This window comes from Barbatula barbatula (assembly GCF_947034865.1).
Source record: "Barbatula barbatula genome assembly, chromosome: 1".
Classification (NCBI taxonomy): domain Eukaryota; kingdom Metazoa; phylum Chordata; class Actinopteri; order Cypriniformes; family Nemacheilidae; genus Barbatula; species Barbatula barbatula.
Window position 1 is genome coordinate 18,171,254 of NC_136766.1, and position 23,470 is coordinate 18,194,723.

General features: G+C 39.4%; 2 protein-coding genes across 15 annotated transcripts in view; both read right to left on the reverse strand.

Moving 5' to 3' along the window:
* Window positions 1–4,385, reverse strand: part of fhod1 (formin homology 2 domain containing 1) — a 43,850-nt gene extending 39,465 nt beyond the window's left edge. For 11 of the 14 annotated variants that reach the window (XM_079460325.1, XM_079460322.1, XM_079460333.1 and 8 more), the window contains exons 1-2: window positions 4,089–4,379; window positions 2,317–2,423 (exon numbers count right to left, since the gene is read on the reverse strand). In XM_079460325.1, coding sequence (XP_079316451.1) covers window positions 2,317–2,423; window positions 4,089–4,253 — 272 coding nt within the window. In that variant the 5' untranslated portion in view covers window positions 4,254–4,379. Of the gene's footprint in view, window positions 1–2,316; window positions 2,424–4,088 lie in introns of all 14 variants that reach the window. The other 3 variants (XM_079460324.1, XM_079460331.1, XM_079460326.1) reach the window with 2 other exon arrangements.
* A 658-nt stretch (window positions 4,386–5,043) lies between these two features.
* rfx7a (regulatory factor X7a) overlaps window positions 5,044–23,470 on the reverse strand; it is a gene marked incomplete at its 5' end in the record, with an annotated part of 28,778 nt that continues 10,351 nt past the window's right edge. The window contains 8 exons of the mRNA XM_079458649.1: window positions 5,044–11,294; window positions 11,466–11,764; window positions 11,931–12,138; window positions 12,223–12,303; window positions 14,321–14,441; window positions 15,096–15,215; window positions 15,304–15,389; window positions 23,091–23,124. Of these exons, the coding sequence (XP_079314775.1) occupies window positions 7,902–11,294; window positions 11,466–11,764; window positions 11,931–12,138; window positions 12,223–12,303; window positions 14,321–14,441; window positions 15,096–15,215; window positions 15,304–15,389; window positions 23,091–23,124 (4,342 nt within the window). The 3' untranslated portion in view covers window positions 5,044–7,901. The remainder of the gene's footprint in view (window positions 11,295–11,465; window positions 11,765–11,930; window positions 12,139–12,222; window positions 12,304–14,320; window positions 14,442–15,095; window positions 15,216–15,303; window positions 15,390–23,090; window positions 23,125–23,470) is intronic.

The window sequence follows — 23,470 nt, forward strand, 5'->3', positions numbered from 1 at the left end:
TGAGTTGCTGCCAGAGGCGGTGGTGCTGGAGCCAGTATTCGGATGGGATGGAGACCTCACTGCCGTGCTCCTGGGTCGAGGCAGGGTGGCTGCCGCCCGAAAGGGAGCGGAGGAGTTGCCACCATTTGCCGTGGGCCGGAGCCTGTTGCGGTCCGCCATGAAGGGGAGGAGCAGGGAATAGGGGAGGAGCTGCCGGCTGCCATCAACTGGAGGAGTCATCGCCGGCTGCCAAGTGGCAGATGAAGAGCTTCTCGGCTCGGCTCTCTGTTCCCTCTCTCGCCTGTCGCTCCTTGTGCTTCAGTCTCCTTTTCTCTCGTCTCAGTTGTCCTTACCCCCAGGCACTGCGGTCGCCAAGACTGGCCCCGGAGGGAGAGTAGTGCGCAGTCTCGGGAGTACCCCCGGCCTGCGATGCGCGATAGGGGTATGTGGCGAGCAGGGCGGGAAAAGAGTTGTGAGGGAACTGTGCGCTGCTGGTGACGTGAGTGATAACAATCCAAACACAACAGCTGGATTTTGAATACATCACATCTAATGTAAAGCAACACTTGAATTCATTTGAGCTGACTCAGAAGTGCGGTTGAGTATTTTTGCCTCTGTCAGTGGAGGCTGAGACTGTCCGTTTAATCTGTGGTCAACACAGTCACTGAAACGCTGGCTCTGCCTGTGGGAAGTTAGTCATGTCTTTTGGTGTGTTCAATGACTGTTACTAGGCAACGCTAGTAAATGATTTAGTGAAAACTGATATCTGTCATTATAAGCTTAGGTTCAACCGCTCACGTACCTTCTGTATGAAAGTTTTGTACAGTTGCAGTAGTCTAATGCAGACTTTTTAGAACAAATTAAACAAATTTTATCAGCATGTGTATGTGGGAACAATATGTGTTAGTGGCACAGCTAACAGAATACTTCATAAACCGAGTTTACAGTATAAATGAATTACCATTAATCTCCAGAAATTAATAGTTTGTCCATTAATTGTTTGGAGGTTATTTACAATATTGCACATACTGTATGTTTTAATCTCAGGTAGATTATGGATATATTTGTATAGATCATAGGGCCATGTATCGTGAGATTTTGAGTAAAAACCTCCTTCCATCAGCAAGGGCATTGAAGATGAAACGTGGCTGGGTCTTTCAGCATGACAATGATCCCAAACAACCCGCCCAGGCAACGAAGGATTTGTGGCCTAGCCAGTCTCCAGATCTCATTCCCATAGAAAATCTTTCTTCGCCCAGCGACAGCCCCAAAGCATCACTGCTCTAGAGGCGAGCAACAGTGTGTTAAAACCTTGTGGAGATTTACAGAAATCGTTTGACCTCTGTCATTGCCAACAAAGGGTATATAACAAAGTATTTAGTGTACTTCCTGGCTATAAACAAAGCCGGAATTGCTTTTTGGATTCTGCGGTCAGATGTGGGAGGCATATTTTAATCTGGCTAAATTTAGTTGGACTTGAAATAAGGTTGAATAAAAATATATGCATTACTATGTATCGCATTGTTAAAATTTAAGCAGTTGTTTGAAATAAATTTAAACAAAACAATATTGTTTTACAATATTGAACAAAATAAGAATATTGAACTAAATAAATGACATGGCCATTTTATCAGACCTAACAGAGGGTCAAAATAATATGCATTTTCATGCGATTATATTTTTTTTCTCAAGTGATCTGTAGTGAGAGAAAGCCACCATACAAAAGTTCTAAACTACAGGAGATAGATCAGAGCCGAGAACATCCGAAGGCATCAATGAGTCAATGCCAAGGTTATGATCTGATGTCATCAAACAAAAATGAATACTAAATATAGTAAGAGCACTGCAGGAGAGACTTTGTATAGTATTTGTAAAGCTCATACTTAGTACAGTTGAATACTTTCAAAACTCCCCTGAAGTCAAAACAGTTTGAAACATAACACTGTGTGATTTCTGACTGCGTTGGAATATCCAACAAAAAAGATGAATCATAAACTTCTCTTATCCACTCTTTCCTCTAAAGCCTCTTTTATTTTAAAGTCGTGTCTCTAATTCCTGTGACTAATGTTGTCCACTCCTTCCCTCAGGCCTCACCAATAATATATGTGTGTGTATTTAAGTAACATTCACTGTACGAACAATTCTCCCAAATTTGGTTTGTGAATATGACAAAGTCTTGTGACTGAACTAAGAATGGAAATGTCCGCCCACTTTTGCATAATTGTCTGCTTTATTTCTCATTTGTTACAAGTGTGAGAAGGTTGAGGAAAAGGTAAATGTAAATATGTAGATCAAGAGAGAAAATAAAAACGAGGTACAATTGAAAATCATTCTTACGCCACATCATCATAGAACTGTTCCAGATCATCTCTCTGTTCTGCCAGTGATGATTCCAGATCCAGGTAGTTTCCATTAGGAGCCAGCTGCAATGCACACTCCTCCAGCTGAGAGAGAAAAAGACATCATTGCATAGTGTGCACAAAACAAGCAACTTCAGATTCACAATGAATGACGTAGTTCAAAACGGCTTCGAATTAAACAAAGGCCCCTTATGTTTCTGAAAGTGCACCAGGACCTTTAAAATTTCTCTCCAGTCATTCACATACTCTGTACAGAAAAAATGAAAATTCTGTCATCATTTACTCGCCTTCGAGTTGTTCCAAATATATATACATTTTTTTTGTTTTGATAAACACAAAGAAAGATATTTGGAATAACGCTTATAACCAATGGTAGTCAAAAATGCCCCAGCACTGTTTGCGGTCCTACATTCTTCAAAACGTCTCCTTTTGAGTTCAACAGAAAACTATGGGAGTAAATGGGTGTTGAGAACTGTTTGGTTCTCTGTGTTCATCAGACATTTATTGTGTTATACGGGGCAGCGTGGCCTAATGGTTAGAGAGGTTGCTGGTTGCCAGAAGGTTGCCGGTTCAATCCTCAGGGCCGGCGGGTAACAACTGAGGTGCCCTTGAGCAAGGCAGGGGTGGTATGGGAACTGATATGGGTATGGGTACTTGTTCCCCGGGGTGCTGCAGTGTAAGCTGCACATTGCTCCGGGTGTACGCGTGTAAACGACCTGCTGTGCGTGTGTTCACTGGATAGGTTAAATGCAGAGGTCCCTTTAAGACACAGGACTACTATTAGAAAGTTCATTCTTCTTTATTGTTCATGAAAACGGACAAATATTTGTAGGATTTGCAAATCCATGGCATCATTACCAGTGCGAAATCAGTGAGAAAAATAGAGTAATATTTGCCTATAGGCTGTCTGATACAAACATGGCAGTATCAGTAGTGAGAGGCAGATGAGAAGCTTATCTTTTGTTTACAGATCCCACCCTTTCCGCAAGCATCAACTCGCTCTCTAGCTGCTCTTCTGGAGCCAAAACTACTTAACTTTAAGTATAATCATTGTATTATCCATTTTTAATCACTTTAAATCTATTTGAAAGTTTGTAAATTCCTTGTTTTTATTGTTGCTATTATTTTTTCCGTAAAGCACTTTGAATTACCATTGTGTATAAGTAGACTTGACTTGCAAGTATAATGGGTCGGGCTCAGTATGGTCTTTAACAGCTCAAGTTCATCTGTATCTATGAATCTACCTAAGTGCATAACACTCTCAAATTCCCGTTGCTGTTCATTTTCAAAGAATTTGTAAGTTACACCATCATAAAGTGAAAGTTCGCCCAGCAATGAAACTTCTTTCATGCATTGCTCACCCTCTTGTCATAATTGAAAATACTTTCTTTTGTGTTCAGTGGAAGGAAGAAAATCAGACAGGTTTGTGAATGACAAGAGGGTGAGTAAAGGATGACAGAATCTTTTATTTTTGGACTATCAAAACATTTAAAAAGACCTCCTTTAGATAAGATAACAGCCACCCATTTTTCTGCGCTGTTATGTAAACATGTGCTCGTATTCACGAATCGAACCACCTCGCATTTGGACTCACTATCACATCTACACAAAACGAACGAATCCAATCCTCTAGAGACATTTCACGTGAATTAGGCTAAACTAATTCACTCTATACCACACCAATGGCATTTACCTGAATGTACGAGACGGCGCAGGTGAGCACACCTGCCTGAGAGACCTGCGACTCACCTTTAACGGCGCTTCCAACAGTTTGTGAACACCAGCGATCTGTTCGTTCAGCGGCAAATGTTCGCTCAGGTCGTACTGGGGTGGTCTGCGGGGCTCGGCGAAATTAGAGCACACAAACGGGTCCGAATCCTCCAGGTATTGCACTCGACACGTTATCGTAGCCATAGTTTATCCACGGAAAGCTTAAAAGTTGACTTGGCTTTCCGCAACAGCCTTCTGTTCGTTACAAATCATCCAGAGCACAAACGAGACGCCACCAGTCGCTGTCAACACTGAAATTAAACTGGTGCTGTAGTCAAATTAAAGGGCGGTGACGTATTGAGGAAACGGCACGCCGACCCGCGTGGAACGTATGACTTGTTTAACTTCATGCGGCGATGCGCAGAGCTATCGACGGATTGCATCAAAGTACCGCGAGAGCGACGCTTGTCGCTTTACTTCTCGCGATAATATCATACGCCGATCGTCTGCGCAACTCTGCACGAAGTCACACGCTTGGACACACAGTGGCTTATTATAGAGCTCTGTGGCACGTGTGGTATCATCCTACACGATTAAGAAACACGACAAAATCTCACGATGTCAAATGCTATTATAGTAAACGCCGCGGTCCTGAGAAGCTTGCTTGTCAGTTCATAAAATAATTTTACTAAAGAGCAACTAAAACGAAACAGTGTTATATGGCTCCATCTGCTGTACAGATGAGATTGTCTTTGTAAAAGCTCTGCATGTCAATTTAAATGTCATATAGAGCAAATCAAGTATTCAATTAATACATTTTCTGCATTATTATTCCCTGCCTGAAAGTCAGCTTAAATCTTCTGATGCTAGCCGGATGGTTTTATAAAGATGTAATTTTTACAATGGGAAAATCGCAAGGACAAAATGCAGGTTGTGCCTTTCCAATAAATTAACACGGTTCTATTTTTAATACAGACAGAGAAGTTGTACTTTACAAAAAGTTTATTGGTTTTTAAAACCATTAAAAAAATTTAAACATCAGTAAGCACTTCAATACAAAAGAAATTCTGCTTAAATGTAATCAAAACTACCATAAAGAGTCTGTACATAAACAATGCCAACATAGGGGAACAGTAAAGGTAGAAAAGGTAAAGCTCAACTCTACCGGATCAGAAAAAAGCACAGTCACAAAAATCTGGTCTGTCTCTCATGAAAATCAACAGTAGTGCTTGTAAAAAAAAAATCACATATTTTTAAGAGGAACCAGATATACATAAAGACATGTTACAATAAATAAAATAGTCATTGAGTTATTATACAAGTGGTGAATTTCCTTCCACTGGACAGAAATGCCAATCTTACTGTAAAGTGTGATGACAATTTTGTACAGTAATTTCTTAAATGCACATTTATAGTATTGTAATAAATTTGATTCTCTAAATATGTATAAAGTTTAATTGCTTTAATCCGTGCAGTTTTGCATCTCACTGAAATCAATAGGCTCCTGAACCTAAGAACACAACATAAATGATACATTTTGATATTAAGTTTCAAAATGCACTTGAACCCACTTTATTCTAAAGGGATACTGAGGCTACATGTGAAGCATTTGTTCGTAAGAAATTAGTGCAATAAACAAACCTCTACAGCGTTGCAATTTTTTTCTTTGTTACATTTCCAGTGTTGACTGTTAAACATGTCCATCACAAAAAGATATGCAGTTCTGGTAGTATATAACCACAACACGTATGTTAAAACCCATGCTATATTCTCGCACATAAGTACACTCTTCTGCAAAAAGGCAAAAACCTGTAAGCCAAACAATAATAATAATAAAACAGGAAAAAAAAGACAATGCATTAAAATGAGACTTACACAAGCTATATCTATACAAGAGATGCCTTGTTATTGAAACTATTTATAGGCTCATATTTAAAAACAAAAAACTGTCTGGTAGGGACCATTGATAATTTCCATATCAATATGAATAGCAGTTAAACTGGTAATACAGTGTATTTTTATCTCAAGCTTATTTACAAAACAGCAAATCAAACTGAACTTCCTAATTCCCTTAGAATTACCGTGCTACAATATTTACCAGACTATACCAGGACCATGAAGCCCGACATGTTCTGTAAATACTATTCAAGTGCTACATGTGGTTGTATGCTTTCCAAATGACACAGCTACAGTAATTACAAACCATATTTCTACAACCTTGGCCCCATCTAAACCTGGCTAACATGTCCAATGATGCCATTTTAAATCATTTCAAATGTTTGGGTGAATTGTGAAAGCAGTATTATACCAAAAGGTAGAATTGCTCATACATTTTAAACAATAATCATAAAGGTTGTCTTTGGTAAAGAAGTAAGGCTGAGATGCACATCGATTAATATCAAACTTTGATCAAATGTATGCTAAGCATTTCACTTGTTAAGTACTTAAAGTACCGCATGATAAACATGGCCCTTAAATGCATTTATTTCAAGTTTAGATAAAGGGGACTGACATTTATTAGCAATGCAACTTGGATATTTAATTTTTGGATTAAGGGCTTTTTGCAATAGTGCATTTTATAGAGCTGTTCCTGAATAAAGAGCTCAAGTAGAAAACAGTCATTAAAAATGCTAACACACGCTTCCACACACACTTCATGTTGAATAGTTCATTTGGGGACTGAAAGCACATACTTCAATACATTTGAAAACATCAAAATCTCCTTTATGCAAACTGTCGATTTAGAAAGCTAAAAATCTAATTGGTTGTATCAGCACAATAATGAGTAAAAACGACTTAACATACATACATATTGGCCATATAAATGCATAGTTATATTTCATTCAATAATTATAATCTACTTTTTATAATCCACGCATTTTGGTTTCATTAGTTTCTCCCAATTTTTGCTTCAAATACTTCCACTCAGTCAACTTTTTTCCAGCTGTAACTGGTTTGCAGATGCAATTTAAAGGTGCCAGCTAGTGCACGATTTAGTGCCACTGTTTTTCAATGATTGTATATAAATCAAACTTTAAACTTTTGGGATAACATCTGATTAATATAATGATGGGAAACCCTGAGATGCAGCTTAAAATGTACTGCCACATAAAAACTCAACATGGGTCAATATTTGTATTTTTACAGCTTTCAGTTTTACTAAATATTCCTTCAAATGCATTTTTCAAGTGTCGTTTTTTTCAAGTGGTTTTGATACCAAACAATGTAATTTTGTGCAAATAGTTGCCTTCTTCCCAATTGACGTATTGGTTAGAATAAGAATAAAACGGCACAATTTAGATTGTCTCAAATTACAAAACCTAACCTGGCACAAAAATACACAATAATATATCACATTTTGAACAGTTAGGGGAGGTAAGCTGCTTGTTTTTTAAATCAATAATTATAACCTCAATGTGATCCTCGCCTGATGTGATCTTCCCTTATTTCTAGGTCAGACAAAATGTGTTATTTTCTTAAGGATGATACATGTTGCGGTAAGATGTCAGTTTTTATGGCACATGGAAGCACCCATTTGAAAAAGCTAATTTAATGACGTTCAATAACTCAAAGCTGGTGATCTCAAACTGCACATTTCCTTAGAATAAATGGTTAATTTCCAATAAATTTCACACAATGCCCTTTGACTGCGTTTAAAGGATTATATAAAATCATTCAAACCAGCATTCTTTAACTAATTTCTCTTCAATCTGGACCTTTGTCCTGATGTCCAGGGGCTTCCTGTAGTAAGTGCTGCACAGCGAGGGGAATACGCACACACACGCAGATGAGCTTCCAAAAGCATATACATAAAAACATATACAAATATCTAAAACGATACAAAAGAACAAATTAACCCAACATTTCCACCGTCGCCTGGTCTTTGTTTTCCAACCAGTCAAAGCCAGCGGAACTCACAGTCTCGCTACAAATCTGTTGGAAAAGTGGGTCATTCTTTAGTTCTTCCAGTGTCGAGTCTTCATATTGTCCTTGCTGTTGACTCGGGTCAAACAGAAGGTTGGTATCTAAGCTGTTTAAGTCATTTATGCTACCGGAGAGTTCTGAGGTAAGTCGCATATCACCGGGGAACTCTGAACCCCCAGCACTGAGCTCTGACCCTTGGCCCATAAGCTGTGAGCCAGCATTCAAGCTTTCCTTGTGTAAAAGTTCTTTAACAGTGCTGTCTATATCCAAAGGTTGCTGGTGCTCAAACGGTTGAAGGTTTTGCCGTAGAGACAACAGCATGCCATGACTCTGCCGATCCTTCCCGAGGAGCTGCCGTCTACCCAAGTGCTTCTGCTGTTGCAGCTGGTTCTCTGCTGAGGCTTTTTGTGCTTTGCTCTCGCCTGCCGAGAAGCTCATCGAATCCTTCCTGGCACTTTTCATGAGGTAACCAGGCTTCTGGGACTCGAAGGCGGATGAACAAGGTGAGATCAGAGCTTGGTGGCTGGCACAGCCAGGGAAGCTGGGCACTGAGGTGGTCTCAAGAATCTGGGTGAGATTCATTCGGGCAGTGTAGTTGCAGGGCACGTTGTTGATTCCGAGGCCACGATCGGCATCATCTCCATCACCATCCATTTTGCTGATGAGGACATTGGTGATGTTTTTGGAATTACTCTGCTGGGTGCCTGCTTGCATGGGTAGAACCTCCGATTGCATCATTACAGTGACCGGAACGGACTGACTTCTCTGTGCCATGCTGCTGATGCTTGCATCACCGTCATTGTTACTGAATATGTTGAGCACTTCAGGTGTCACGGGGGAGTTGAATGGAGAGACCACCGAGCGTAGGATGTTGAACGATTGGGTCCCACTTAAGTTGCGCTGCCTGACTGCCGGACTAACACTGCGGCAACGAAAAGTTCCAGAACCGCAAGATGAACCACTGGCTTTATTATCAAGGGGGGCCGGGACAGCAAATCCCTCTTGTTTATTATGGTTGGCCATAATTGCCACGTGCTGTTGGACAGGTGAAATGGGTGTCAATCGGCTGATATGCGTTTCATGATGCCTGGTTTGTGACTGACAGGACTGGCCAGGTATGGCGAAGGCGTGAGGCTTCCTAAAGTGGTCATCTACCAGATCTTTGTAGCTGGGCAGGATGCTAATGCCATTATTGGAGTTCCCCCCATTGTTGTTGTAGCCACTGCTCATCCACTCCAGCTTAGTTTTATCTGGATGTGTAGCCATCGGTCTTTGCATGGGCTTTACTGGACTTGAGGAGACGGTGCTTCCATCGTGATAACCAGTGATACTGGAGTTAATAGGAGTAAATGCAAAAGGATTCCTGCATTCCACAGGGCTGGGTGGGACACTACCGCTGCAGTTTGAGTGTGGGGTGCCAATAGGAGTTTGTCGGCTACTCCCAAGAGCACTGTCAACTGGAGTGGTAGGAGCTAGACGTGAACAAGGGCTTTCGTGCATCAATCCCTGGCTACCTCCCATCATCTCAGAAGTGGGGGTGGGTGTTTGGATGGGAGTGCTACAGCTATGAGCTGAGCTGTAGTATCCAGTGTTAGTCTGGATGGTGGACGTCACGGTATTCTGCATGTTTTGTGTCTGGCTTTGCAATGAAATATCCACACAGTTGCTGAAACTTTGCATGCTACCGTTCATTTTCATCTGCTCTTCCATTTGTACAAGTTCCTCTACGATACTATCCTGCGTCATGTCATCGTCATTAAAAGGGAAGTAGCTAATGTTGGACTGGGTTCCATATTCGCTCATCTGTGTCTGCTGGTTGGGAGGAGTGGACATCACTGAAGTGGACATTTGCTTTTGATCAGGCAACATGTGTGGGCCATAAAAATCTTGATGCTGTTGAGGGGCATCTTGCGGCCCAGTATTCCAAAAAACACTCTTTAATTTGGATACTGCAGATGAGTTAGATTGGTCTACAAGCAAATCTTGTGAGATTTGTGTTACTTGCTGTAGCAAAGTCTGACCTGGAGCGCTTACAGTACGTGTGACCACGGCTCTACCTTCGAAACCTAAAGATCCCTCCCATCTTCCTTGGGAAATGCTTCGTGGCCTGTCCACAGTCTGGAACATAGTGTTCCCAATTGGTGTATCCTGACAAGAGGTGCTTGTTGTAGAGGTGACAGGAACTCTAGAATTCATTAATGAGGAGGATCCTTCCCATCTGCCCTGTGCTCTGCAAACGGTCTGAAAGCCAGTACCCTTAACTGGAGCAGCAGCAGCTTTCCATATGGATGTGAGAGGTGCACTTTCAGGTCTCATTGGAGTACAAAATCTTGGGATCTGTTTGATCATCATATCTGGCTTGGGTCCATCGGTTCCACCTGCTGGTAGTTGGGAGATGTGGGCTTTTTTAATAGGCGTTGGGCTTAAATCAGTGCATAAGCCAGGTCTCTTTTGAGGGCTCTTGGATGCCAACGTCACATTCTTGGGTGACATTACAGCTGCATTACCACAGACTGACTGAGTGCTGCTAGTGTTCTGATAAAAAGTGCTTTCCGTAGTGTTGGGGTTATTGTTGCTGCCAGCAGCCAGAACATTAACACTAGGAAGTGTCCTATCATTGCAATTGGTCCCTGTCAGAGCGTCCAATCCCGGACAGCTCCTGTCATGAGGAGCGGGTACGCCAGCTGCTCTGGGTTGGTGCGTCTCTGACTGCTGTACATCACTTCTAGCTTCCTGAACATTTGCTAGCGTATTGCCACCCTGAGCTTGACCTCTTCCAATTATGGCTTTGGTATTCATCTTGGTGTCAACAATCGATGTTGTGGTAGATCGCCCTGGCCTTGCCAGAAGAGATGGCATTGCAGCTATAGATCCACTACGAACACGGGTGACCGGTTGCGGATCATTGCTGAGGCTGGCAACTCCAGCAGATGCTGGCCTGACTTTCTTGCTGGTAGGGGTATTTTCTGGTGCACTGGTCCCGCTGCCACTGGACCCTAGAGATATGGTCGTCATCTTGACAACATTGACCGAGCTGACATGAGGAGTTGACATTACAGTCTTGATAGGGCTATTAGCGATGAATAAGGTTGGCGAGCGCAATGTTATGCCGTTAGAGGCAGATGGTTTGGGCAGGATTTGGGCGTAACGATGACGGGCTAACCGGTCGCTTACCGGACTGGCTGGTACATTTTGAGGGGTCTTAGGGCACTGCTTCACAGGTTGCACTGACTGGGTGACCACCTGAAAGTTTAAGGGTAGAACTTTGCCGTCTGCAAAAGGAACGGGGCTTGGAGACATCAGCTGACTACTCCTCTGAACCTACAGTGAATACAAAAATATGTTTAGAGCGGTCTCTTTTTGCTGAGCTCTATTAGCTCTCTTTATTCAATCTCAACGTGTGCTATTTGCCAGCCTATCAACTTTTATAATAAAGCTCACATTTAATTGAGACTAAAATAAAATAACAAGAACAAAAAACAGTTTTCTTACAGTGATGGGACTGGAAACAGCTGCCACCATAATCCCAATAGGCTGCGGTGACAAAAGCGCAGGACTTCCGCAGGGTATACCTGTCCCTGCAACAGGAGTTGTTCCCCCATCTGCCCTCCTGGTCTGGGCTTCACTAGGCAGTGGAGAATGCAACTTTTGTTCTTGCTGCTTCTTCTGTATCTTTCTCTGTAGCTGCTGCTTGGCATCCACAGAAGGCGAGACCAGGGTTTCAACCTGAGGCTGGAATGAGTATGCGTCGGCTGTGGGAGTGAATGCCAATTGCATAGACATCTTTGCTCCTGTGAACAACACATAGAACATATCAAAATAACAGTAGACTAGTAGAAAAATATATACCACATCCATGTGTTTTTGGGTTTGTTAGCCACAAGGTGGAGACATTTCCAAGTGTGGGTGAGTAAAGTGAGTCGTGTGGTAGATTGAAACTGTGTAAATTTATTGTACCTGATGGGGAACCAGTCATTACAGTAAGTGCTGCGACAGATTTTGTTCCAATGTAGTGGCTGTTCAAAAGATACCGAGCCAGGTCTTCAACACTGTCAAACTGCCGACTAAGCACTTTCTGTGCCCACTCGCACACCAAGCCACATGCAGCCAGACGAACCTCTTCTTCAACACTGGACATCTGACCAGCGGTCTCGAACACCTCACACTGACAATAAAGAAGTTAAATCAACATCACAGCTTGATAATGGCATGGACAGAAAATAGATGAGAAAGAAGAGTACAAACTTACCCCATCACCTGATTTGTGAATATCTAAGTTGGGTAGAGAAGGCAAGTGTACAAAAGCCTTCTTCCTAAGTCCACTATAGCAATATGTGCAGAGAAGTTAAAGAAATGCATCACAATGTGTACGTACCCATATCAGCAAAATCTATTAAATCACTTTAGTGTGGGGCATAACAGTTTATGAACATCTACTGGACCTTTAACATAATTCCTTTACAGAGCATCTTAACCAGCTCAGAAGGAAGCTGATATATTTGCCACTGTCTGCACTCTGATATACACCGCCACCATATTGTGATTATATAAAACATGACCTTCAAAAATCTGAGAGGTATGGCTATTGCTTTGTTGAACGATTCAGTCAATCACCGAAAAGCTCCAATTAACTCTTAAATTACAGAACACGCAAGAGGTCTTCTGCAGGCATGAAGGATATTGCTTTCTTGGGCATTAGAGCTGGTGCGGATTGGATGTCTGTTGCAGTGACAACCGTCAACAAGCATGGTTTATTTTGGCAACGCACAGCTCAGAAATAAAAAATAATTCACATCTGCAGATGCACTTTTAACACTGCTGTTACCCAATACCAAAATAACCATAAGCACCCTTACAAAACATCATTTCTGGCAGTGACATGAAAGCTAAAGATGAGTTAGGATGCTCTTTCACGACCTCTCCTAACAGAACAGTAAGATAAACTGACTGGTATTTTATATATATACAGTTTGGGCTCTAAATATTTGGACAGAAGCAAATTTAATTTAATTTTAGCCGTGTATCAAAATGTATTCAAATTACAGTTTTAGAGTGGATAATTGTCTTAAAGTTCAAACTTTAAGCTTTATTTAGGGTGTATTCATATCCAGATTAGTTTAAGGAATTATAGTCCTTTTTATATGAAGCTCCCCCCTTTTTCAAGGGACCAAAAGTAATTGGACGGTTGAACTGGATGTTGTGAAGGTGTTTTTCTTTATCATGGAGAGGATAATGTCATCATCCACCACTTTTATCTCATATGGACGCCCAGGATTTGTTTGTCGCTGAGCTCAGCGGTGTGTTGTTCTTTTCTCAGAATGTACCAAATTGTTGATTTGGCCGCTCTTAATGTTTGTTTCATCTTTCCGATGAATTTGTTGTGTTTTTGAAATCAAACTATGGTCTGTTTCACTTGCATGGAGATCTCCCTGAACCCCATGATGTGGGTTCACAGCAACAGCTTCCAAATGCAAACGGCATACGTAGAATCAACTCCCGACCTAAAAGGTCCAGTGTGTCATTTTTGGGATGATCTATTGATAGAAATGCAATATAATATACAGTACATAGCTATGACTTCAGAGGTGTATAAAGAGCTTTCAAAAAGAAGCGTTTTGTTTTTATTACCTTAGAATGAGCTATTTCTATCTACATACACCGCGGTTCCCCTTGCATGTAATTCGCCATGTTCTGTCAGACGTCATAGTGTTTCGAAAGGGAGGGTTGGAGTGAACGCTTGGTTGCAATTCCAAGATATTTCTTACTGGACCATTAAATAATTTCTTCATAAATGAAGCTTGTTAAAGGAAAAGCACATACCTGTAAACAACACAGCTTTTGATCCAACTGTCCAATTATTATTGGTCCCTTTAAAAAGGGGGAACTTCATATTAAAGAGCTGTAATTCCTAAATCCTTCAGCTAATCTGGATGTGAATACACTCTAAATAAAGCTGAGAGTGTGCATCTATCCATTCTAAAACTGTAACTCGAATACATTTTGAGTGTTTTATTGTATTAGCCGCCATATGACCATGTTTACTTAAGATACAACAAACCTATGTTTGAATGATATATGGAACAGAAATGAATGTGAACTATTAGGAATGTCTTTTGAAGATCAAGCATTTGGCAGCCCGTGTTAAATGGATTTTCTATACAGCAGAAATTTGTGCTCAAAGGACTCTGAAGTTTTATTTGATTCCTGATCTAAATTTAGCAGCGACATGAAGTACAGCAGCAGATGTTTCAGGACACAGAGTTCAGGGACAGGAGGGTGTACATGCGTGTCCATTTTGGGGGGCTGCGAAAGGCGAGTGGGATTGTTACGAGCAGTTCCACCAAAGGATATTTGGATTTGCCTCGCATGCCAAGTCGACGCGCCTTCATGTTGGGAAAGACGTTCTTCATGATCTTTCCAAAGTCTGCGGCACTGAGAGCATGATACCCCAGACTATCACAGTAACTCCTGAGAAGCACACACACATATAAAATAAATTCAGTACAACTACCAGAACAACATCAAGTAATATTAAGACACAATTTCGTTAAAAAACTATTTCTGTGATAACCCTGTAGGCACATTTAAAAAGGCGTCATTGCAGTATTTGATGTCTGAAAAACATTACAATTACTTACAAATAAAACTAGTTCATATTTACTTTAAAACAATACAACAGTAATTTTGTACATGTATTTAAGAAAAATGCATTAATTGTTTTTATGTGATAACCTTAAATTTTTATCACAGCTTTCATGTGTCTTGTCATGCTGTCAGTCTTTCACATTGCTTTTGGATGACTTTACATCAATCCTGAGGTTTGATTTTGTTGTAATTCAACAGCCACTGGACGGGAATGGCAAAATACATCTAGAAATGCTGAATAGATGAAAATTTGGAATGCTCCTTTAATATTTTCCACAGCTGTATAAAGAGTCTGTATAAAGTAAATGGTGGTATAACTAAGTTTTCAACAACAAGCCAGGCTTGCACAGCATTTCATTCAGGATAGTGATTCAGTTCAACAGCATGTTCACTCTCTTGATTATTGGATATAGTATGTTAGCTAGTCTGGCTTTATGTTTCACTAGAGAGGAAGTTGCCAAAGGATTTCCAACTCACTTGTACTCATCATAGACTTCCTGTTTGGGCAGCGAGGTTTCAGGATGCTCCTCAAGGTTGTTTCGAATCCAGCTAAATGCATGTATCTGTTGGGTACGACTTGATGCAGAGCTCTGTTCACTGAGAGATGAGAATTCAACAACAGTGAAGTGAATTTGTGACAAGGATAACAGAAAACTTTAAAATACACACAGTAGAAGTTACTCACTTCTTCTCATTGCCATTGCTGGGTCCAGAAGGCAGCTTGAGATAGAGGTAGAGTTTTTCAATGTCTGTAAGCTTCTCCACATCTTCCTGTAACAGACAGGAACAGAGAAGATGAGTGTAAAATGCTGTTTAATAAAGCGTTTAGTTCACAGAATAATACAAACTTGACACTGTATCTGAATTTTTCTGTCTTCTGCAAAACACCAAAGAAGATAATTTGAAGAATGTTGCTAAACGAGGGAATACACCACAAGACTTTTAAAATCTGAACAGATTTAATTAAACTAGACATCATACACTTGCAGATTGAAACACACTAACTGATCAAATCTGTTGACTGGCACAGACTTTCTGCAACAAGACCAGACTGAAAATCTGGGCAAAAACTGAGCAAAGGAGTGTATTTTAGCCATTACTGAACAACGGCGGTACACAATGACTTGCATTGGTTACGTGTCCATACAATAGAAGTGAATGGGTACCGCTGTTGTTCGGTTAGCAACATTGTTTAAAATATCTTCTTTTTGTATTCTTCAGAAGATGAAAGACATACAGGTTAAAAATGACCAGAGGGTGATTAAATGACAGGGATTGGCTTTTAAAGAAAAAAATATATATGACATTCACTGGGAATTATTCGAAAATTCATCAAAATCGCAACCCTCCACTGCACGGACAAATATAGACTGCAAGCATGCATGTATAGGCTGACCGACATATAAACATAGAGAGAGAGTGGGAGGGAGACCATTCACGCTTTCCATCTGTAGGATGACAAACTGTTGAATTTATTAGGTATATTAATAAAATAAACATAACCAAATGACAAAACATATTACGAACAGCCTGAATGATGGCACTTACAGTATCAGCGGATCGGGAAGCATATCTTAAGTGATCATCTTAGTGCTGAGTGCCATTGTTTGCTCTGCCCGTCTTGCATTCAAATTGGTTGATCTGATCATGAAGCTAGGGATGTGCACCAATGTTCGAATATTCTATCCTAAATAATTATTCGAAAATTAAAAATACTGAATCTTCTTTTTTTTCATAAGAATAAAAAGCAGCATCACAACAGGGTTAGAGTTGTCTTGTCTTATTTAATGCTTTTCACTTCACCTGTAATGACTTTATAATATAAAGAAAATTATAAAAATATGTATGTGTTCCTAAATCTTTGTTCAGTCAGATCGCAAGCTAGTTTAAATATTTTAAGTTCACACACGGCGGCCTGATGGATCGCGTGTTATATTTTCGATTCACATCACTATTTTAAAAACGGAGCCACAGAATTTGATAACATTACTTATGAGTCGGTATAAAAATACCAACGTAATATCAAATTATAAATTAATTTGTTACCATAACTTGTTTGGAACTGTTGTTCGTTCGTTAGAAATATTTTAACTTATGTTAATAAGTTTAGCCTTAGCATAAGACTGGCACCTTTTTCCATACATTGAGCCTGTATTTTTGAGCCTGAAGAACTTCAAATAGGGTCGTTGCCTGTTGTTTTTTTGTTTGTTTTAAAACGCTTTTAATACCTTAGTTAGGTAACCTAAAGTTGATTTTAGTTATTGAAGCAAATGTAATGCAAAGCAAAACAAGACAGACACTGACCATGAAACGACAAAGAAAAAAACATATATATACGTTGGTGATCAGCAGGATTAGTAATTCTTCCTAAAATGACGGTCACGTAATAAACAGGACAAGAACTACAATGGCTCCATCTTTTTTTTTAGGATCAATTAACAGTCGGCATGGAGGGATCAAGCCTGTTTATTTTTTATTATCACCATTATAAACAATAAAGCCAGATATTCTTGTCAGATCTGGGTTTTGTTACCGGAGTTAGAGAAGAGTTTGTGGAACAGAGTTTCAAACCAGAAGTCTGCTTGTTGAACAGACTTTTACCAGAGTAAAACAGACCTACAGTATGCTTGTTTTTCAGTTTTTTCAAACAAGATAACCATAAATCACAGACTGTCACCTTACGTTTCGTTTTGTTTAGGGGTGTAACCGTTTAAATTACTCACGGTTCGGTTAGTGTCACGGTTTTGGTTCGGTATGTAATATTCATTCTGGGAAAATGGACTACTGACAAATAAAAATATGAACAAATAATCTAGCTACAAGTAACAGCACTAATAAAACAACAGAGCACAGCAGAAAATAAAATAATATACTATATATACACCTTTTAAGGTATAGAAACGGATTAAAGTAGTCAAATATAACATAACATTGCATATGTACAAATTAAATCAAGATGAATCATAATTGAAGTTACAGAAGCTATTGAGTCACAAGCAGTGAGTGATTTCCTTTCCTTTAAACTGACAGCAGGAATATGCTGCTGTCGCTTTAAGAGGAATGCAACAGATCCAGTACACTGATACTGTACACGTGTTGTTCTTCGTCTGTTCGCTTAAGAAATAACCTACAACGTTTGTTAAGATACTCGACAAGAGGGGCACGTTGACCTACTTCGTGTGTGAATTTGTCCGTTTAAGCGCAAGACTTCAAAGACCACTCAATATCTTTTGGGGGTGAAATATCCCTTTAAGAAGTTCAAATATCTATATGATCTTAAGTTCCACTTGCAATAATCATTTCATTGTTTGAACAATGTCCCTGCTCATAGACATGCTAAAAGGCTAACACAGTTATATCAGTAAGCAAGAAAACAAGCCAATAACACCAATATAATACAGAATGCCACTTAAATCTGGATTGCTTGAGGACAGAATGTTTAAAAGGCATAAGGGCTAGTTTCACACGACCCATGCAGTTAAAATGATCCCCCAACTATCCAGCAATAGACTAGTAAACAAATGCAAATTCTGTCCCTTTTCCAAAACACATTCATACAGACAGACAGAGGTCAACATGAAATCAGATCATATCTTCAGGTCTGTTGAGTGTTCGTGTTGTAAGAGAGCAATGAGCAGCTCTTCATAGAGAATGTGTAAGATGTTTGGGTGGGGCAGACCTGATTTAAATTCTGCCCGAGTAGAAAGGAGCCGACACAAGTTTCTCCCTTCTGGCGCTGCTCTCCGTCTTCACTTAAACTCTCTTTCCCACTTGCACACATACACTTAAACAATCCTCTTTCTAAAGCAATGTAAGGTAGATTTGACAGAGTTGAAAGGCTCTAGTGGGTATAGTGCATTTTGAAAACATAACATGTTTCCTGCACCGTGCTTCCACCTAGCCCTAAACAGACTTCAATGGGATTGTACAGCATATCCCTGAACAGGAAGTCCTCCAAGGTAAAAATAATCCAAAGAATACCTAATCCCCCAGCGTTTAGAGCAAAGCACGCGGCTAAACAGGCATAAACAAGCCTTGGTTTTCAACGACTGACTTTGGAAGCAATGGCTAGTCCCAGAACTATATACACACACCGATACACCATATTAACTCCTTGAGGCAGAGATGGTAAACAAAATCAAAATAAATAAAAAAACACAGTTGATTCATCTGTGAGGAAAAGCTGATCTTATATACTCCAAACATCTCATCCGCGATGTATCAATCGCACTCTCACCCTCCCCTTCTCTCAAATTCTAAGAATAGTTGTCTCTCCGTCTTTATTATGTCTCTTTGTTGCTAAGGGGAAGATGGGTAACGAATAGCTAAAGTTATCCGCCATTCAGAGCAGTTAGCGTTCGCGTTAACTTTGGAAAGGTAAGTAAAAATGGCTCTAGAATGCAGACGTTTCAGAACCAAGTGGACAAGTCGATTTAATAAGAGCACTGGGTATGAGGTTCAAGGGTGGACAAACAAACATGAAACCTTCACACATTTCAAGCATTAACAGCACCCCCAGTTTTACTTACAGAATGAATAGAGATGCATAGACATTGGATATTAAGACATGACAGCTTCTTTTGGAAGAACCAGTAGCCAATCATCACTCAGCTCAGCTCATTCATACAGTGTCCCCTTGGTAGTGTGCAGAGCCCTTGCTCATCACTAGTGTGTCTACTAAATGTGCTTTAATATTTATGCATCATTCAGAACACATGAAACCATTTCCCCCAGTTCCTAATGGACAGGCATATTGAATCTATTAAAAACACACAAATAACCTACACAAATAAAAAATTCAGTCAGGACATGATGTATATCATTCATGCTCCAATTTTTCTTTTGCAAACTTCTGAAAGATTAAACCAGTAAATCAACTGGAAGCCATTCAACTTTCTAGATGTGTTGCATTTACTCTTCACTGATTCCTGTCTACCAACATTTTAAGTGGCACTGCTGCCAATTGGTTTAAACATTAAGATTAAAGTGCCCATTATGTTCTATTTTCAAGTATCCTGATATTGCATAGGAGTCCCCAACCACAGGTTTAAATGCATCCAAGGGCAAAATAACGCTTTCATTTTCTCAAAATAGGCATTTAATAATCACCCCATTTCTCAGAGATCTCTAAACGGTTCCCTCCAAACAGATCGAAGATTCAGTTTCTCTAAACCCCTCACTTCCACAAGCCCACTGTGATCCGCATAGACACAAAACTACATTTCAGCTCTTGGTTATCCATTTACACAAAGATTATTAGTACACAGAGATACTAAGGTTACAAAAATGGCATCGATTTGTGTTATAGAGACAATGACACTTACGTTTGCAAGCGAAAGGACCCACAGCTAAAGAGTCAAAACTGCACCGTAAAGCCACGTTAATGCATAAACCGCAATCCTCGCGTGACTGACTTATGACACATTACAGGACATCAACGAAAGCTGTACACATCCTTTATCATGAATCCAAGTAATAAAAACAACAGACACTCTACATTAAACTACATATTTCAAGACAATAGTCGGCTAACACCTGATTATCAGAACTATTTCAGTTGGACAGTAATAGCTACTGTCAGACAGAAAATATCAATAGAAGATATACTGTTCCTTACACGTCTGAATAATGACACGTACATGTGATTTAGTGATGTTTATTGGTCCAAAAGAAGTCATGCTAACCTATCTTTCTTGGACAAGCGTTCAGCAAATCCCACACTGAATTTGCCAAGATTGGAGAAAAAGTTCTTAACATCATCATCATCATCATCATCATCATCCTTTGGAGGTGGAAGTAAAAACAACTACATGATTTTCAGAAGTGTTTGTGAGCAGGTCAGAGTGTTCGTGTTTCGACTTTCGAGTCGACTCCTAATTTTGGGAGACAATATCTTTATTTCTCATGGACTTTTTTGATTAAAAAATTGCAGAATTTAACATTGAAGGAAAGCTTTGTTACGCACTGAAATAATTTAGGACATCCAGGTAACGTGGTCTTTAAATCTTAATCCTGATCTGTCAAAAGGAAAGGTTGGAAATGTATGGCTGAACAACACAAAATATCTTATTTATTTCAGAATATTTATAAAATAGAAATTCTAGAATGGTATTGTCAGCATTATGTAAATGTGTGACGATAGGGGTTAAACTGCTGTGCTTTGTGGGATATGTCATGGTATTATAGTTTCATGAGATGAGTCTGATGCAAGACTCTGTGAGAGTTGGCAACATCATGCAGAGGTCAAAGGAGGCATGCAGAGAGAGAGGAGGTGAGGAGGACACAGCACACCGGCTAAAATCTCGTATTTTGTGTGAGGGTCCATTAACAGACCGCTGTCACTTTCCCTTCCCTACACATCACTTCACACACACACACACACACACACACACACACACACACACACACACACACACACACACACACACACACACACACACACACACACACACACACACACACACATTAAATAACTGCAGCGGTGGAACTTCACCTCATGTGAACCTCCTCTGAATCATCACACGTGAACCCCAACTATTAACTTCTTCAGCACAGCAAAGTGTTTACAATTTTAATATTTTACATTTGAGAACAACACAAACTACAAACATTGGCACCTTAAATCAGGCACATTTTTATATGTTATATTGTATAATGTTATATTATTCACTTTAAATAGGCAGTTATCGAACGTTTACGAATGTTTTAGAAATGTCTGATTGTCTTTTTAAAAAAACTTGTGTGTAAAGAAAGTGGGTTTAAAACAACATAAACATGATGAAAATAATGACCTGAAAAATTACGCAATTCTAGATTAACGATGCATATCGAAAAACATGGGGTACCGCCTTTTTGGGTTAATCCAAATCTTTAAAAGTTCACCCAAAAATGTTAATTCTGTCATCATTTAACCCATTTCAAACCTTTATGACTGACTTTCTTCTGCAGAAAACAAAAGATGGTATTTTGAAGAAAGTTGGTACAAAATATAATATTTTGTTTTGGTACATTTGTTTCTTCTTTTAGGCCCTAAAGGTGTGTGCACGGTGAATTGAATTATTTGCATCAGTAGATTACATACAAAGCTGTCAACGTCAACGCATGCAACTAATTCTTTTAGATTAATGCATTAAAAATATTTATTGCCATTGACACAACATCTGTTTTTTTCTGTCAACATTGTCTAGCATTACATTATATGATCACCCTCTTACTCATATAAAGGCATTTGAACTATTTAGGCAACATTGTATTGACAGGTCCAGCAGGGCCGTGCACAGATATTTTTTGAGAGGCATTTGCTGAAACTGGGCTCTTTTATTGGTCACATCTTAATGACAAATTAAATCAAACAAAATAATGGTCTCAAAAGCTTTAGATTTATTCACTATTAATAACAGGTATGAAATATACAGAAATTTAATTAAGTTTTTAAACTCTTTACAGTCTTAACTGCTAAATGTGACACAGAAAGACTGTTAACTGTTAAATAATGGTGTTGTTTCTACATTAATTTGGAGATAAAATGTGAAATTATTAGAATCTAAAAGTATATTTAGAAACATAAATGCTGTTTGTGATTAGTTAGTTAATTTTAACAAAATATCTAGAGTATGTAAAATAAATAGTATATGTTTAATTTCACTATACGTGTTCGATCACATGAAACTGATGCGCAATAATAAGTATTTAATCTATTGACAGCCCTAATACAAAGTCAATGCAAAGACACAAATAGATGGCAGGCGGCACAAATTACGCTAAATGGGTGAAGCGATTGCAGAGAATGTGCAACATTGGCCTTGTCTTCCGTAAAAGCTAAAAATGTTTTGCTCAAACTGGTTATTCGCACAAAGAACTTATGAACACGCATGGTTTGACAGGATGCGCGAAGACACGGTCACAAAATGTTTTTGTTTGTGCAAATGACGTGAAAACACTAAGTAATATAGAGCTAGGAACACGATGCCTCGCTTTAAGTGTGCATATGATTTGAAGGCTTAAACAATATCGACTGTCTAGCTTCCCTTAAACACAATGATCCTTTGAGTGTTTGGATCTCTGATTTGATTTGCCGATATTGCTTACATCAGATTTAAAAAATGGTCTGGACAACAAATTACACTGTAATATAAACCATACGTTGTTGCAGACGATATAAAGAAATGAACACCAACTGGCTGAAATACATTTTGACTGCATTTAGCAAGGGTTAATTTTGGCCTCCTGCACAGAAGAGTCTATGCAATGTCTGCCCACAAGAGAGGACATTTCTGTGATAGCAGAAGCAGTGTGCCATTCCCAGTTGACAGATTTGAAAAACACACCTCTCTGTCCATCACTTGTTGGCCAAAGTAGAGGCCTCAAATCAAATCGTCTAACAAATAATACAATCTGGTTGCATTTCAACTTCAAATTTTTCATACATACACAATACTGTGTACATTTTTTTAATTCATACACAATACTCACCAAAATGCAGTCCAGTTTTGATTGTACAGTTTTGCTGCAAAACAAAAGAGAAAATGGTTGTCAGTGTGACACAAGGGTAACTTGAGAAACATTCATAAAGCAGCCTTTATTAATAAATCAGTGGCATTCAAAAAATCTTTCCATCGTCTAACCCACAAGCCCTGTGTAGCTAAGACCAATATATCCTCAGGAATGCATGTGGTCATGCAAAAAAGGTATCTTTCATTTATGTTCCATTACGCAGATGATCTATAAATATTTCCACCAATCAAAATGTTTTGACCACTGGATACTTGTATTAACCAGCTTGGGGTCCAAATACAGGTATAGAACGATAGAGAAGGTCAAATTGAAGCCCAGGGAAATGTAAACATGCTTTC